General features: G+C 48.2%; 1 protein-coding gene across 1 annotated transcript in view; it reads left to right on the top strand.

Annotated features, from left to right (window-relative positions):
* Positions 1-17,710, top strand: part of LOC307090879 (adhesion G protein-coupled receptor L3-like) — a gene marked incomplete at both ends in the record, with an annotated part of 143,934 nt that overhangs the window by 56,660 nt on the left and 69,564 nt on the right. The window contains one exon of the mRNA XM_079757677.1: positions 8,002-8,826. Coding sequence (XP_079613803.1) covers positions 8,002-8,826 — 825 coding nt within the window. The remainder of the gene's footprint in view (positions 1-8,001; positions 8,827-17,710) is intronic.

Below are 17,710 nucleotides of genomic sequence, written 5' to 3'. Positions count from 1 at the left end.
TATGCGGTGACAGCGTTGTAGGTCAGCCAGTCTGACAGTGTGTGAAAACTGGGATTGAATTATATTTATTTTAAAACTTTAAACTACAGAAAATTGAATTGATACGACCCAAATAATGTTAAGCTCAAATGCCACAACAACAACATTTTCCAAAACAAAATTCAATTTTAGATGTTGAAATAATATACATGGTGTTTTATATAATTTTGGCGCACAATTCTTAAATTATTTCTTCCTCCATGTTTTAATTGGATTATCCCCGGGAAGGTTCCGTACACATGTTGGGCTGTCAAGGCTGTCTGGGCTGGGATGATAGGTTAAACTCAGCGTGATCGCACACACATTCGGCAATGGATTCACCATTCCTGCCCGTGCTTGCAACCCCTTTTCATTCAGGTGTATATTCATTTATTTCCTAAAGTCATGTCAGTCAGCATCGCTGCATCATTGCGGCGCCGTCATTAACGTCAAGCTCTGTAAAACTCTGGTCGATGGAAGTCAGCTCAGTTAATTAAATGCAAACAGTGCTTCCAAAACACACGCAATAGTGGAAAATAAGATTCAGGCGAAGTCAAATCGACTAGGCAGATATTGCGATACCATTGCTTATTTAAAACAGCTGACATTTAGAATATGTCCAATATGCGAAAGACTGCATAGAATAAACAGGAGCATATGTAAAATGAAAAAACATTGCTTCGACATAAATTCATTATGTAGTCAAACGGCATACACAAGCTGGATCTGGGAATCCTGTCAGACATCCTAAACACAATCGCCTCGCTTGACGCTTTTCCGAGCGCACATAACTTGCATTTGCGACCAAATCAATCAGCTCTTGAACTGCTTTGCACTGGATAGACTGCATTTACCGGCGTTGTATGTACACCATCCCAGCTCAGCCCGGCCCGTCGCCGCGCCAACAGGCGAGGATGCAACGCAGTGATGGCTGCCCGGGCAACTAATTAGAATGGATATGGCATCTCGACTGATAAGGGGGGGAGCCACAGACCAGGTCTACTCTCCCCCCCTCTCCAAATATTGTATCTGGCCAAGTTAACTCCATGGAAGCGAGCCGCCATTAAGCTGCCCGCTTGAGCCAATGGGCTTCCAGTGTTGTAGTGGCGTCAAAATCAACTGCCCAGAGAGAGTCCGTGCCCCTGCCAGCTTTCCATGTTAATAATTAAATTCGGCTTGGGTTTGTTAGCTATTTAAAAAAAGATGAGGCACAGAGAATAGGAATATTCCGGCGAACAGTTCAAAGGAGGAAACATGTGAGGGGTGGTGGGTTGCTATACCATGTCACTTAAAAGTGAGCATAAGGGAATAATGAATATCTCAATAAGTAGGCTGAAACAAAGACGGCAGCTGAATGAATTTTCTTTAGAAGGGCAAAATGCTTTGGCTGCTCTGTAAAATGGCGGGAACTTGTTGCCAAGCACATGTACAAAATGTGCAAGAAAGAGGACATCCAAGAGAAAATAAAGGAAAAACAAGTCAGCGCTGTTGTTCTGGCCCGTTCTGGCAAACATTTCGGCAAAAGCCTGAATTATTATTCCGGCTTTGTTTTGATGTCCTTCCCAACGACAGAGCCTTGTTTTCCTCGCCGAAGCTGGAGCGTTCTCGCCCGATCAGCTGCCCTCGTGATGAGTCAGGGAAAACATCGGAAAATACATCGGCAAGAAAGAAAACGGCCAGTTAAGCGTTGGCGAGAGACAAACCGACACGCAAAGAGACAAAGAAACAAGAGAGTCAATGGATCTTTTTTTTTCCAGAGTGACTCAAAAAACGAACCGACCAAAAAACTGAAAACCCTAGTTGGGTCACCATGGCAATGGTGTGGGCGCGATGGCGAAGCCTTTGGGCTAAACCTCTCGCGGCATCATTTTTGGCTTACTTTGATGTAGCTCGCGGCTGAACTTTTTCCAGCGTGAGGCTCGTGGCTGGCTCGTGGCGCTCGTGATGAATTGGGTTTTGGGCGAGGGGGTTTACCCGTCAACCGGAGAGGGACGTCGCCACTTTCTGCCCCGCCCACCTGCCCGTGACACGGATCTGTCATCCACCACCCCTCACTCCCTGCCTCCCTCTCCTCGCCTCCACCCGCCTGCTTTCCTTTTTATAGATCATTACCTCCCCCCCCACACACACACACACACACACACAAATACACACACACACACACACACACACACAGACACACACACACACACACACACAAGTACAAACAAACACACACACACACAGACACACAAACACACACACAAATACATACAAACACACACACACAGATATACAAACACACACACACACAAATACATAAAGAAAACACACACACACTTTATTCTTTCTTCCTTCACTCGCCACTATCGGCCATCGCTCAATCACTGGAAAACAAAGAAGCCGTGTGTGTGTGTGTGTGTGTGTGTGTGTGTGGCTGTGTCAGCGGAGGAGGGCAGAGAGCATCATGATTGAGCATGGGGGGTTGATGTGTGTGTGTGTGTGTGTGTGTGTGTGTGTGTGTGTGTGTGTGTGTGTGGTTTGTTTACCTTGCTGCAGCCCACGTGCCGGCATGCGGTCGCAGTTATTGACAGGTATGATGGCGTTTCAATTGATGGGCTGACCCCCACCCCTCCCCCCCCCCCCCCCCCCCTCCCCCCCCACCCCCCCCCCCCCCACTAGGCTGTTGTTTCAGTCATCGTGGCGTGGATGGATGGCGTTTTAATGGTGGCCCAAATGTTTGCCTACGATGAGGTCCACTGCGCACACACACACACACCCACACACCCACACACACACACCCACACACACACACACAGCTGGAGCGGCTGGTAGAGCAGCAGCTTTCATTTTTTTCTCTGGCTGGCAGAAGTATATCTAAGCTCGGCGATATCTCTTCCTGTCGGCTCCTCTTCCTTTTCCTTTACCTGATATAGCCTGACCCAAATCTCCCGTCCTCCTCTTCCTCCTCCTCCTCCTCCTCTTCCGCCTTTCGTCTCGTGCTTTTTTATTGCTCTTTTTCTCCTCTAATAACCTTCATTTCGCCCCTGACCCCCGCATACACACACACACACACACACACACACACACACACACACACAAGCAGAAACAAACACACACACTCCCACGCGAGCAGAAACACATCTAAACGCATGCAGAAACACACACACACACGCATGCAGAAACATACACGTGTACACACATGCAGAAACAGACACACACACATCGATGCACATAGACACGCTCACATAAACACACGCATGCATGCGGAAACTCACACACATACATAAACTCACACACACACACACATACAGATACACATATACACGCACATGCACAAAGACAAACACACATAGTACACACAAACTCACACAAAGAACCACACCACACTCACACACACCTTGACGCACTGTGCACGTCAGTCTGTGGTGCTCTGTTTGGCCCTTGAGGGCCGCCCTAGGAGAGGGTAATCCCCTCTTATTAGAAGCAGGATTACGGGAGAGGGGACAGCAATGAAGCGCTTGGAGGAATGGCAGGTTCTTTTTGCCAATATTATCCTCCACCTGCGAGCCAGAGCAGGGTAACTGTCGTGGGTAACTTTTTCCGCCAACGTCATTAATGTTGGCGAAAGGGTAACTGTGTGTTCTCCACGCTGCAGTTAGGTTTGTTGAGCACACTTTGTTGCCTGGTTGAATTATCCAAATTGTCCTTGGTTCTTAAAGTCACATTGTGTGTGATTTAAGAGTCGGGCGCCTTTCAGAGTATAGGAAAAGGAAATAACAGCGTTCTGTCCATTTGTCCTGGCTACGCAGCTGTGTGACGCGCACTAGCATAGCACGGCTGTCTAGGCCCTGTGAGGGAGGGCTTTCGGGACGGTCAATGGTTCGACTATTATGGGAAAAAAAATGGTACAGGCTCATTATTTGTCGAATATATCAGTTAAAGGATGTGATTTTGCTGATAACCTTATTATTATCATCACTATCGATCAGCATTTACTGAATATATAGGTTATCTTGAGCTAAGAGCTAGTTGAACAGTTGCAATTTTAATCATAGCTTAATTAAAATCAGCTTTGATTAAAAAAATGAAAGAAAATCACCTTTGTTATTCAACAAAACTGTCATGAACCATCTTGTGCACAATACTAACATAGATATCTTTTATTTTCATCACTGCTAACCAGGTTATAATCTCTTTCCTCTGCAGGCTGCTGTGAAGCTGTGTGCTCTTTTCCGTTGATTCTCTCTCTCTCGCTCAATGACTGATGAATGATTCTGTGTCTGACTAACCCAGTGTGTTCCTCTTCCCTCCAATGTTTACTTCACTGTCTGACCTGCGTGACGGCAACGCAGCGCTCGCAATTATCGCCGCCATTAATCTGTTCTTTATTTCCTTGTTTTGTTTCCTTCTGTTCTCTCTCTCTCTCGCTGTCTCTCTCTCTCTCTCTCTCTCTCTCTCTCTCTCTCTCTCTCTCTCTCTCCCCCTCTCCCCGTCATGCCTTTAAGTAGAAGTGGAACAAAAAGGTAACTAAATACTAACTACTTTTCTGTGTTTATGATCCCCCTGTCTGTGTTTTTGTTTCCTCTCTGTATCGTTCTCGCCGCGGGTTGCGTACACGTCTGTAGAGACCATGTGGGATTTGATGCTACGGCTGACCTTTTGTGCTGCTTTGTTTTTGCCGTGCCGCTGATGTCGCTGATTAATTCGGGAGTTTGATGGGGGTGCGGAAATTAGTGAGTCTGTGTACTATGAAAGCAAATTAAAAATGCGCGCGGGGTTGAACTCAAACTCCTACCGTGCCGTGTCGCGTTTCGATCGGGCCGTTATTTGAGTGGGACCAATCTAGTTTTAATCGATATTCAGAATATTAAAAACTCAAAAATATATTAAGAAGACCTTGATGGTGAAATATTGTAAAACAGTTCATAATTCATTGATTTTTCCCAAGTCTGAACTTCGCCCACAACATTTGACACCATTTGTACAAAGCCTGCAACTGGCAGTCAAAAAATACACCCAAATATTTAAAACATCACCCCCTCCACTCTTAAATATGCAACCTCTCATAGCACAAGACATCGCTTTGCTTATTTCCCTGGATGACTGGGAAATGATTCTGCTGGTGCTTTAATCAGCTGCATAGCATTAAAGCAGGTGTACAGAGGTGATAGGCCTGAAGGGGTGGAGAGGGATGATCGATAGTTTGTCCAATAAACTGTCAGCATTTTAGATTATGGCCTTAACGCGATGATGGCCATAACCTTCGGGGAGCACATCGTCAATATGGCAGAGTGCTGCCGAGTGTGTAGTCACACCTTATTGGGCCAGGTGTGGGCTTTTATTTTTTTTCCACGCTGAACAGATGCTGGTGGATTGTGAGCCGTGGGCCTTCCCCCAGCCTTGTGTTTCAGCTGAAAAAACCCATCTCATCAAGGCACGCCATGGAGACTGCATAGCATTAAATAAATGTGAGGGGAAAAATGGTTTTGATGGGGAAGAAAATCCAAGGTGGAGCAGGAATTTAGTGAACGCACAGACAGCGGATCTGCTGTACAAAAGTAAGCATTCCCCGACTTCTGTCGTCTGAGAAACCTCGGTAAGATATTGCAGGGGACGGGGGGGGGGGGGGGGGGGGGGGGGGAGAAGCTACAATGCCGATGATGGGACGCTCTTATTCCAAACCGTTACATTTGAATCCCCAGCTAAAATAAGATATGATGCCTTCATTTCTTCCTCTTTTCCCTTTTTCCCCCTAAGAACCACGTCTCCCCCTCGCCTCTCTCTTCCGAGTCTTATCCAGGGACTTTTCATACGAGGGCGCCTACGGGGACTGGTGCCGTCGGAGTGCGCCTCGGCTGTCTTAAAAACCCCAGAACCTGCCTCTCCCAGTGTAGCCGGGTGTCTCTTTCCCCCTCTCGTCTTTTCCTTAAACAGCGCAAAGAGAGTGGATGTCAACGGGAGGCACCGCGGTGTCCCTGCAACATTCCTCACCTGCGAGCAAGACACCCTGTTTAATCTGTGGAGATTACCGGGGAGAGGAGCCCTTCTTCTGTCTGCACCCCCCCCCACACACACACTCTCTTTCGTTCCCTCTCTCTGTCCCGCGTACGATCTCTCTCGTTCTCGCATGCTCCCTCTCTCGTGCACGTTCTCGTCCACTCTCTCGCTCTCCGTCGCTCTCTCTCTCGCGCGCACGTTCTCGCGTTCTCTCTCTCTCTCTCTCTCTCTCTCTCTAGCTTGCGTTCTCTCTCTCTCCGTCGCTCTCTCTCTCGCTGTCTCGCGCACATCCTTGCTCTCGCTCTCTCTCTCGCTCGCTCTACCGAACTACAAGTCGCCGTGCGGCGGCGTCTGTACCTCCCAGCCAGAGCTCTCCGGGTAGAGGCTGTCAGCAGGCTGGTGTCAGGCTCAAAGCCCGTCAAAATGACAAAAAAAAAAAGAGCCGCATAAATGTTACTTCCCCTGCGTTATATATAACACATCTTCCCACGACACCTTTTGGAAACTCGGGAGTTTGAAAAGAAAAAAACGGAAACCTACGACGGTGTCGCTTTCACGGGATCCGCCAGAAAAATTCGTAGCTGTAGCGCTTTTAAAAAAATGGTGAAGGTTTTAAATGAATTTGTATCACACGTCGCCTTGTTGTTGGTTCCTGATTGGCAGTGTGTGCGGCTGTTTGAACTGCTTGAGGCGAATGGATGCATGTTGCTGTGGATGCCAGCAAGCACAATTAAAACGTGCATAATGTATTTAACATCGACCTTATCCACATAACAGTGCCGGACTTAAATTAATTGGAACCACCGCAACACTGCGTGCGTTTCGTTTTTTAACATGACACCCACCCAAGATTCTCTGAAAAGTGAATCGTTAAAAAAATAAACACAATAAAAGCATTGATGTCGGATAATCAGGATTTGACCTCTTGACCTGCGTGAGCAGCAGTCGTAATTCAATCCGACGCTGAATAAAGTTAGCTAAAATTAGGATCATAGGCAGAGAGGGCTCTGTGTTTTTAAACCTGTAAAAGCTCCTCTTTCACATTACCCAAGGGCCACAGAAACTCTATTAGCTTTGCCTAATTCATTCCTTAATGATGTTGGCGGAAAAGTTTCACAACCCCGTTTTTTTTCCAGACAGGAGATGTGATGCAATTGGATTACAGGAAAATAAATAAAATAAAGACGAGATGATATCAATATTTTCTGAATTACGTCGGGTGCCGGGGAGTTAACAAGGCGCCAGCGTCCAGTATAATTATATTTGATGTCATAATATCTGCTATTAATCTCCTGTGCAAAATGTCGGGGGTGGGGGTTGGGTGACCCGAATAAGATTTGTAATATGTCTGTGTCAAAGTGCGTGTGTGTGCAAGCATGTGCCCGCGTGTGTGTTTTCATATTTGTGTGTCTTTGTTGTCTGCGGCCGTCCATGGCAGTGTGCTGTGCCCTCAGCAGTGTTCCTCCAGTCAGTGATGCCTCCCTCCCTCTGTCTGTCTGATCCCCCCTACCCTTCCCACCATGACAATCTCCTCCTCAATCACCACATTACCCCGACGGTCATCCTGGCTGAGATTTATGAGCTACATCCCACAGAATCACTCGGATCTGATTGCAAAAAAGAATTAAAATCTATAATCTATAATGTTAACGTTGTTCAGCGATTCCCTGACGCCAACCCCGGACGATTTATCATAGATCCCTTCAATTATTGTAACTCCCCGGAACGCTGAAATGAAATCCATTGCAAAGAAAGTCCTCCCATTTTTTCCGACCAATACATAAATCTCACAATCCTTAAGTTGGCTGTCATTCGCCTACCTTTCTTTTAATTTACACTTAATAAAGTGAACGTTAGATCAAAAAGACGAATCACCCTCTCAACCCCGCCAAACAAAAAGTCCTTCAGATCCGATCCCTGATTCTGTGGCGTCCGGCTCGGGCCCCCCCCATTGGCCCCCACGCCGGGCCCCTCACATGCCAAAGTAACGGCCCCGCCTGGCCCCTTTGTCATGTTTTGGTTCCTCAGTGTTCCTGTGCCCGGGGCTTCTTCGCGGCGTCTACCAGAGCGAGCACCTCTTTGAGTCGGACCACCAGTCGGGCGCCTGGTGCAAGGACCCCCTGCAGGCCTCGGACAAGATCTACTACATGCCGTGGACCCCCTACCGCACAGACACGCTGACCGAGTACTCCTCCAAGGAGGACTTCGTGGCGGGCCGGCCCACCACCACCTACAAGCTGCCGCACCGCGTGGACGGCACGGGCTTTGTGGTGTACGACGGCGCCCTCTTCTTCAACAAGGAGCGCACGCGCAACATCGTCAAGTTCGACCTGCGCACACGCATCAAGAGCGGCGAGGCCATCATCGCCAACGCCAACTACCACGACACCTCGCCGTACCGCTGGGGCGGCAAGTCGGACATCGACCTGGCGGTGGACGAGAACGGCCTGTGGGTGATCTACGCCACGGAGCAGAACAACGGCCGCATCGTCATCAGCCAGCTGAACCCGTACACGCTGCGGGTGGAGGGCACCTGGGACACGGCGTACGACAAGCGCTCAGCGTCCAACGCCTTCATGGTGTGCGGCGTGCTGTACGTGGTGAAGAGCGTGTACGAGGACGACGACAACGAGGCCACGGGCAACAAGGTGGACTACGTGTACAACACGGAGCTCAGCCGCGACGGCCACCTGGACATCGCCTTCCCCAACTCGTACCAGTACATCGCCGCCGTGGACTACAACCCCCGGGACAACCTGCTGTACGTGTGGAACAACTACCACGTGGTCAAGTACTCGCTGGACTTTGGCGCGCTGGACAACAGACTCGGTAGGTGGAATGAGTTGATTGATTGTTCATTTTGTGTGTGTGTGTGTGTGTGTGTGTGTGTGTGTGTGAGGTTTTGTATCTGTGTTAGTTTCTGCAGGCGTGTGTGTAAGTGTGTATTGTATATCTATGTGTGTGTGTGTATGTGTGTGTGTGTGCGCTTAAAAATGCTAGAGCTACACCTACACATGCGATTCACACACTATTATCTAAAACCATCGTAGTATCTGAAGGTGGAATGTGTTGAATTGGTTTTGTTTCTGTGTGTGTGTGGGAGTTTGTGGTGGTGTGTGTGTGTGTGTCTGTGTGTGTTTGTCTGTTTTTTTTAGCATGCATTTGTCCGTGTGTATGGTTATCTTTGTGTGTTTTTTGTGCTTAAAAATGATCAAGCTACACTTACACCTCCACCTGATTCATACACTTTTATCCAAAACGATTGTATTATTGATACCCTCCATGGACAAGGTCGAAACCTGTTCAATCCTCCTGCTTTATCTGACTAACTGTTTACCCTGCTTCTTTAGTAGAAGATGAGCGAGTGGAATTCCCAAAATAACGATGTTTTCCCTAAGCAGTCTAAACGAAGTGCCACACAGCCAAACGGTAGCATCCCCAATATTAGCTTACGTAGCTCCTACAACATGAAGCGAAGACTTTCATGGAAGCTAGAGGCTATAAAGGCGCTGTCTGCGCTTCTTTCATGGGCACGGATTTAACAAAGAGTCAGTGTGTGTTGCCGGTATAAAGTTTTATTCTCGTTCTCGAGTTCTGGCAGACACGGCCTATATTTATCTATGTGAAACAAGCTTTGCATAATGGCTGTTTGTTTTTTGTACTTTAATTGTAGTTTTGGCTTTAGTTTATTTGTCCCGATGATACAATCATCCACTCGGCTCCAACTTGTTTCCGTGTGTGCGGATCTCTTTAAATAAATCCCGCTAAATAATGAATAGCTTTTCCTTTTCTCTGCCTGCGCTTATGGATACGTGCCGGGCGAATAACAGGCAACGTCTTGTATTTGATTATATGTTGTGTTAAGTCGTGGTGGGGGTGTACTATCCATACAGCCTATGGTATTATGCTTTCCTCCTTTCCTGAGTGCGGCAGTGAGAGTATGTTGGCCTGACTCATTCCGATAAGCAGTCGGCCTGATCCCAATGATTCCTTCTCCTTGGCTAATAGGATGTTTTATTTTTTCCACCTCCACCCTCACAACTTAACTTCTTGCCACGGTCAGAAAGCCGTGTGGCTCCACACTAAACCTGTCCAAACTGAACTCTGTGTTGTTAGTTTGCATGCTGTTGGCATCTTTTCAAAATATCGATAACTCTCTTGTATTGCAGCGCTTAGATTCCTCAAACTTATAACCCTTATGTTGGAAGCATTTGGCTTCTTGCTCAAACATGCCTGCAGTTAAAAAAAGCATTTTCTAACACTGGACCTGCAGCTGATTCCAGCACTCTAACCATTACACCATCCTGCCTCCCCTTGCTGTAAGGTCTGTGCTGGGAACATTTATTATGCACTGTCCAAGCGAGGTGAAAGAGTTAATTACAAAATAAAAGCCCTCCTTGCTGGAGCAAACCCTGGGTTGTGCGTCTTGCTGTAGAACAATCTAGCAAGGGGATATGCTTCTTTTTTTTTCAACAGACTGCCGTCACTTTCCAAAAGCTGTCACTTCTATCAAAACCATTCAGGCACTGTCATTCTCAGCCTGGCATTTTTGTGCTTTAATTCCCAGTGGTTCATTGTGTCATATGTGTGTGTTTGTGTGTGTGCGTGTGAGAGCGAGTGTTATGAGTTGAATATAAGATGTAATGCTATACGTTGGGGAAAGGTGTCAACGTTGGATGTGCAGTGTCGTTGGATGTGCAGTGTCGTACAGAGGAGGTCTTTGAATGTGTTATGCAAGAACAATCCCCTACCAAATAATAGACTGGGAGGTGCTGCCAAATCAAACATGGTGTGACTTTTGGTAATTATTTCAGGGCCTAAAATAGCAAATTCGATATACTCATTTGCTAGTTTGCATTGGGTATTGGATATATGCAAACTCTTTTTGTCTGTATTTCTTTTGTTGCTGTGTGAGGAAGACACAACATACAGAGACATGTATACGTTCCTGTGATGTTGTGGGGGTTCGCTCAGCACATGAGGGAAGCGTGTGTGGGCTGGTGATAATTGCTTTTGAGATGGGCGCCTTCCCAACCTTTTAATTAACCATTCAAACGGAAGAGAAGCAAAGTAAACAATCCGTCGCCTGCAAAACTGCAATCCCAGTGACGGCAATAACACCATTGTAACGTTCACCTCTTGCCATCGATAGAGTTAGGATTCACATGGACGGGAGTACGACAATGGTGTCTCTGTCACGGTCTATGGCCGTCTGACGTGAACACAAAGCTCACCGTTCACAGCGCAAGCCATAGAAAGTCCACACGGTCGATCCGAATCTCAATGTGGTTTCTTTTGTCTCCCGCTTAGAACGCAGCGACACCAAAGTACCTTTCCTGAAACTCTGGCATCGATTCAAAGGCGACGGTGCACATTCAACGCTTTCTGTTTTTGTCGCTCGTTTCTCATTCCCTCATTGCATTGTGTTTCTTTGCGTGTGTGCGTGGGAGAGAAGCCGGCGCGTGTGGCCAAGTTCACAACAGAGAGACAATGAGCTCGCACGTACCGCCGTAACGATTCCCTCTATTCCATTAACGTCTCGGTGAGAAGTGTCGTTGCGGATGTTGCTCCGCTGAAATCCTCACCTCTTCCCTGCCTCACACACACACAAACACAGAGACACCCATCCATTGTGTACATACAGAGGCTATAAATACCAGAAGAAGCAGTAATCTAGCCTTGCACACCCGGCCTTTATGGGGCCATCAGTGCATCTTTATGGGGTCTTCCCTTTAAAAGCAGCTCTCCACACCTTGGCTGTGTGGTTAATGACCTCTTTAAGGGGGCCAGGGCAGCGATCTTATCGCCTGCTGGGGGTCTAACATATAATAATGGCAAATGCCATTAGCTGGAGGAGTTTACCCCAACAGCCAATACCGTGAGTGGATGAGTGTCTCAGCCCCCCCCCCCGCGGGAATCAAACCCCTAACCCCCGGACGTGTTAGCGCCATGCTCCACCAGTTCAGCCGGACAGGGGCACCTCCGCTGCCTCTCTGGCCGTCTCTCTCTCTGTCTGTCTGTCTATCTGTCTATTTCCCTCTCTCTCTCTCTTCCCCTCTGCCTCTGTCTCGCACTATTTCTCTCCCATTCGCCTCTCTCTCTCTACCTCTCTCTCTCTCTCTCTCTCTCTCTCTCTCTCTCTCTCTCTCTCTCTCTCTCTCTCTCTCTCTCTCTCTCTCTCTCTCTCCCCTTTTCCCCCTCCTCTCTCTCTAACCCCAGCCGGCCGTCACGCCGGTTGCTCCCCAGCGAGGAGAAACGGGCAATCGAGCACCAGTGCTTCACCTGGCAGCCTCACATCTGGGGCCCAGCCATCTCCCCATCACCACCACCCCTCCCATGCATCCACCCACCCACCCACGCATCCATACACAGCAATCACTCAACTGCATGAGTCCGGACTGCACTTACAGGGCGTGAAACTAAATGGGTTTGAGGGGTGGGGGGGGGGAGTGAGTGAGTGAGTGTGTGTGTGTGTGTGTGTGTGTGTGTGTGTGTGTGTGTGCGGATGGGCCCGGGGGGGGGGGGGGGGCGCCATCCGAAGCCTAACGTTCAGCTGATTAGCCGCCATTGAGATCAAGCAGTGGAGGGAGAGAGAGAGACGCGCTAGCTTACGAAGCGCTATCTGTTGGTCTAATCTTATCTGCGGGTGCTCGTATCTCTGTGGAGAATGAGTAATAAGTCGGAGGGGTTCGGCGCTGATCAAATTGTCCCCAGATTAATGATGGATGTGTCGCTAACGCCGGATGAAAGACGCAGCCTCGGGGCCGAATAGAAGAAAAGAAAAAAATTGGTTTGCCGTGTTGAATTTGTTCGGACGCTTTTGTCCTCGACCGGATTTGATGTAACGCAACCAGCAGAAAACCTGCGGCCGGGCGTCGATAGTCTCATCGATCTGAGAGAAAGGTTTATAACGGCACACACAATGTGTAGGGTACTTTATGTGAAGTGCATTTAGCATTGCGCCGTTAGCATAGTCAACGCCATGGTTTCCATTGCGGTTCATCGTGAGCGTTCTATGTTGATACAGGTATTGATTTGAGTTCATGTAGTTTATTGTGGCTCTTCAGAAGGAAGTTCTGAATAAAACATATATATACTGTATACATATATATATATATATATATATATATACGTCTTGCTGTTATAGTGAGACTGGTCTGAGGCTGGGTAGCTGTGGATAGCAGCAGTACTCTTGTTTGTGCTTCTGACCTCAGACGACTTCTGAGCAGTCCACTGAGGCAACGATCTCTCTGTAATAATCTGGTGTGTCGTCACCTGCTCGCTGTTCACACAGAAGTGCGCATGCACACGCACACACACACACACACACACACACACAGACGTGTGTGTGTGTGTGTGTGTGTGTGTGTGCGCGCGAGGATGTCACAGATACCCCAGGCTGTCTTGATGCGGCCGGTTTTCCTGCCCACATGTTCCCATCTGCCAGAGGGCAGGGTGCCAGCCGGCTGGGGCTGTTGCCTGGGGTGCTGGTGGTGGTGGTGGTGGTGGTGGTGGTGGTGGTGGTGGTGGTGGAGGAGGAGGTGTAGGGGGAGTTGGAGGACTAGAGGGAGCCAGGAGCACCACAGCGGGGCCTGACCTCGATGGCGGAAGCTGGCATGTTCCGGGAGCGCTCGGGGTCCGCGCGAGCTCGTCTGGAAGTAACCGACACATGCAAAATTGATTAAAAGAGGCAAAGCGGTGAAGGCAGTCTGGCGTGTGGCGGAGTCAGCTGGGGACAGCCCGCAAAGAGGCTTAGCTAAAGACGCCGTTGTGTAAGCGCCGCGCGGGTTCGAAAGTTTAGACATGTTACGTGTGTGTCTCGGCGTGGACGCCGTCCCCCCCAACCCAACCCCTCCCGGCACGTTATTAGCGAGGACTCGGGTTTCTAAATGTGACTTTTAAGTTTGAATATTATCCCCAAGGGACGAGGGGACTCGTGGACACGTGTCTTGCCTTGTGCGACTAGTGACACGCCAGCTCTCTGATTACATGGCTTTCGCCCTTCCTATTGGTCGAGCCGGAGGTGGGTGGCTTCTGCATGGGAGACACGCACACAGAAACACAATCTGTCGGTGGCGGGGCCTGTGGTCATCGCGCTAGCTCTCCGGACCCTTGTCGTTCTGTCACAGTGGCTGTCAAGAACCGCCTGGAGCTCGGGTACGATCCGCGGATTGGGCCGCGTTCGTCATGGTTACCGGCGGTCCGAATTCTTCCCACTTTGGCGGGGTGTTTTGATGTTTTATTTTTCCCGTGCTTTTCCTCTTGCCGAGCCGAGGCGGCGAGCTCATGTTTCATTCATTTAGGGGAGGCAGGCGCGCGTCGGCTGATGTTCATTCACTCCGCGCCACCCCATTACAGGGCACATCCACACGTTCGGAGTCGATTCTCCCCTCTCCCTCCTTCCTTCCTTCCTTCCCCCCCCCCCCCCCACACACACACACACACACACACACACACATACACTCGCGCCTGACTGGCCATCCATCATCGAGGCTGTTGGCGTCTGCGAGCTTGATCCAGAAATCACACACAGATCACCTGCGTGGTGAGAGAGAGGTGGCAGCCCATTGCTCAATTAATACCACCGCCTCATCCATCATCTCCCCCCTTGTCACACGGGCGGTGGTGGAGGTGGTGGTGGAGGTGGTGGTGGAGGTGGTGCTGCCGGGAACACATAAAGAAGATGGAAACAAGGAGTCGGAACCATTCTCCTTCCTGGCGTGATTATGTGAATATATAAATAAATAGACGGATGTCGTACAAACACGCGTGTGTCAAATCTATACGTTAAATACACTGGGGGGGGAGACTGGGGGGCCGGGGTTTCTCTTTGTTTTGTCTTTTTCCTTCTGGTTTCTCTCTGACGCACCCTGCGGTACTTTAGTGAGCGGCGGGGGCTGGAACCAGGGCAGTGTCTTAATATTAATCAAGTCGGAGCAGACACCTCTCCCCAGCTCGCCAGTCTTCTGACTCTCCCACCCTGAGGCTCTTTGGCGGTTGGCGAGCACACCGCTATCGCTGGAAAGAAGAGAAAGACGCGCACACACACATACAGACACACACGCACACAGAGCTATCGACTGCAGTGCTTGATGTCCAGTACATTCGAGCGAGAAAGGTTTTTTCTTTTTTGTGATGCTAGTTTATTATTTTATTGGGTGATTTTCCAGCGCTTCCATTTTGTTACTTATTCTTATCCGTGATGATGTTCTGCTCTGGAATATGCGTTGTGTGCGTTTCGACTTGTGTATACTATTTGTGGTTGTTGTACTTTATACATTGTGCCTACAATGCACACACACACACACACACAGACAGACAGATGGACACACACACATACACACAAAGACGCACACATACATACACACGCCCATACGATATGAGAATATGGATTTTTGAATCGGCGGGTCTCCCAGCTAATCTCATCAGGGCCCCTCTTTATTATGCATCTGCACACGAGATAGCAAAAACTAGTGCTCTTACCGATTCCGTGCATGCGCGCGGACATGCCTGCCAAACAAAATTCCAAAAATCCATCCACGTTAGATAGCATCTGTCTGATTGAGTCCAGATCCAGACCCTTTGCTTCTACTTCCTGTCTCCTCTGCGTAGAAACAGAGCCACTTCCTGGGCCCACGCCAGTGTTGTAATCTCTCCGCATGGCCGGCTCTTTGAGAGTGTGTGTGTGTGTGTGTGTGTTTGGTAGCGCTGATGATGAGCAACCTCAAGTGCTGCCCCTATAACCAGAGGGAGGGGGTGAGAGAGGGAAGGAGGGAGGAGAGAGGGAGGGGGAGAGAAGAGAGACAGAGAAGAGAGAGAGAGAGAGAGAGAGAGAGAGAGATGAATTGCTAAACAATGCCCAGCCCCCCTCCATTATGGCCTCGATCACGTCACATCGCATCATGGCATTACCAGATGTCTGGCTGCATAAATTACCACTCTTTATCCCTCCCTGCACAGCCACACACACCCACCCACACGTGCTACCCACACATGTCGACGATGCGCACGTGCGCACCTATGCACACACAAACACACGCAATATATGGGCCACGATTTCTCACTTCTCACTTCTCTCACCTTGTACACACATCCACATGAGTGCACATGCACACACACACCAACACACCGTCGCTCAAGGGTAGAGTGCAGGGCTCCTGCAGCTTATTGCAAAGCCTGGTTGAAACTAAGGCAAGGAATTGATGGGGACTTATATCCCTATATATCTATACTGCCCTTATTCTAATATATAAATATATAATTTGTTTTTTTATAAATATTGACATATATATATTTTATACAGTATGTTATCTATGTATGTATATATATATATTTTTTTTTTATAAATATTGACATATATATATATATATTATACAGTATGTTATCTATGTATGTATGTATATATGTATATATATATAATAGACCTTGAGATGGTATCTAGTTTTCCTTTCATCCTCAAAAATACCTTTTATCCTAACTTTCAATATAAAGGTCAATAGAAAAGATAGCGTTTCGAGACGGACACGACACCCCTTTATGAAGTGGAATAATCACAGAACCCCCCCCTCGCCATCCCCCACCCCCTCTTCTTTAAAAAGGTAGTGAAACTGTGAAGGACCATGAGCCAGTTCTGTTCCTGGAGTCAAGTGGAGAGCTTATCGCGGTGCTAGAGCCTAGAGCCAGCCCCCGACTAATTAGCTAAGACCGAAAGCTTTGAAACTGAGCACAGTGAACACTGAGTGCACTGTAACCCCACCCAACCCCACCCCCAACTCCCTTCTACAGTCTTTTATTCTTTCTATCTTTATTTAGTTCTCGGGCTATAAAAAAAAAGGGGCGTATTATGTTTTTCAAGCGGGGCATGGATGACTGGTGAAGTGTTGGGGTGGTGGTGGTGGTGGTGGTGGTGGTGGTGGTGGGGGATTCTTTGAGAAGAAAACTTGCAGTCTTTGTGTGAAATGTGTAAGACTGTCCTTTTGTGGTAAAGGTTTTGAACAGCGTTGTAATGGGATTCTGCCCCTAAGCATGGGTCTGGATAGCATTACCATTAATTGCCACGCATATGGACGGTAATGGTGTATATTTATAATTTAATTGAAGCCTCTGTTATGTCATTAGTATTTAACGCTGATACATTGTTCAACGCCTGCACCATTATGTAAATATCTGACCACCTAGTTAAAATATCCGTAGGATGAATATGCATGATGAATATATTTGAGGTTGTAAAAAGAAAAATCATGTTTCTGCTTTATGCAAATAAAACGGTGAGCTCCCAATGGATCACATAGTCAAGGACAGGAAATTCTTTACTCACGAAAAGGAGCAGATTCTGAAACATGTCCCATAGCTATAGCTACTGGGGACTGTAGCTTCAATGATCTCCCATTACTGCGGACTATAGCTTCACTGGTCTCCTACTGGTGACCATGTTCTATAGCTTCAATGATCTCCCAGTACTGCGGACTATAGCTTCACTGGTCTCCTACTGGTGACCATGTTCTATAGCTTCAATGGTCTCCCAGCACTTGGGACTGTAGCTGTGCTGGTCTCCCAGTATCCTGTGTCCTCTTGTACTTGGACTATGTACCATAGCTACACTCGTCTCCCAGTACTGGGACTATAGCTTCAATGGTTTCCCAGTACTAGGGACTATGTACCCTAGCTTCACTTGTCTCCTAGTCTCACCCTGATTGATAATCAGGGTGAGCCT

This window comes from Pollachius pollachius (genome assembly GCF_949987615.1).
Source record: "Pollachius pollachius genome assembly, chromosome: 20".
Classification (NCBI taxonomy): Eukaryota; Metazoa; Chordata; class Actinopteri; order Gadiformes; family Gadidae; genus Pollachius; species Pollachius pollachius.
Note: the sequence above shows the minus strand (reverse complement) of the source record. Positions and strands in the feature narration are given on the sequence as shown.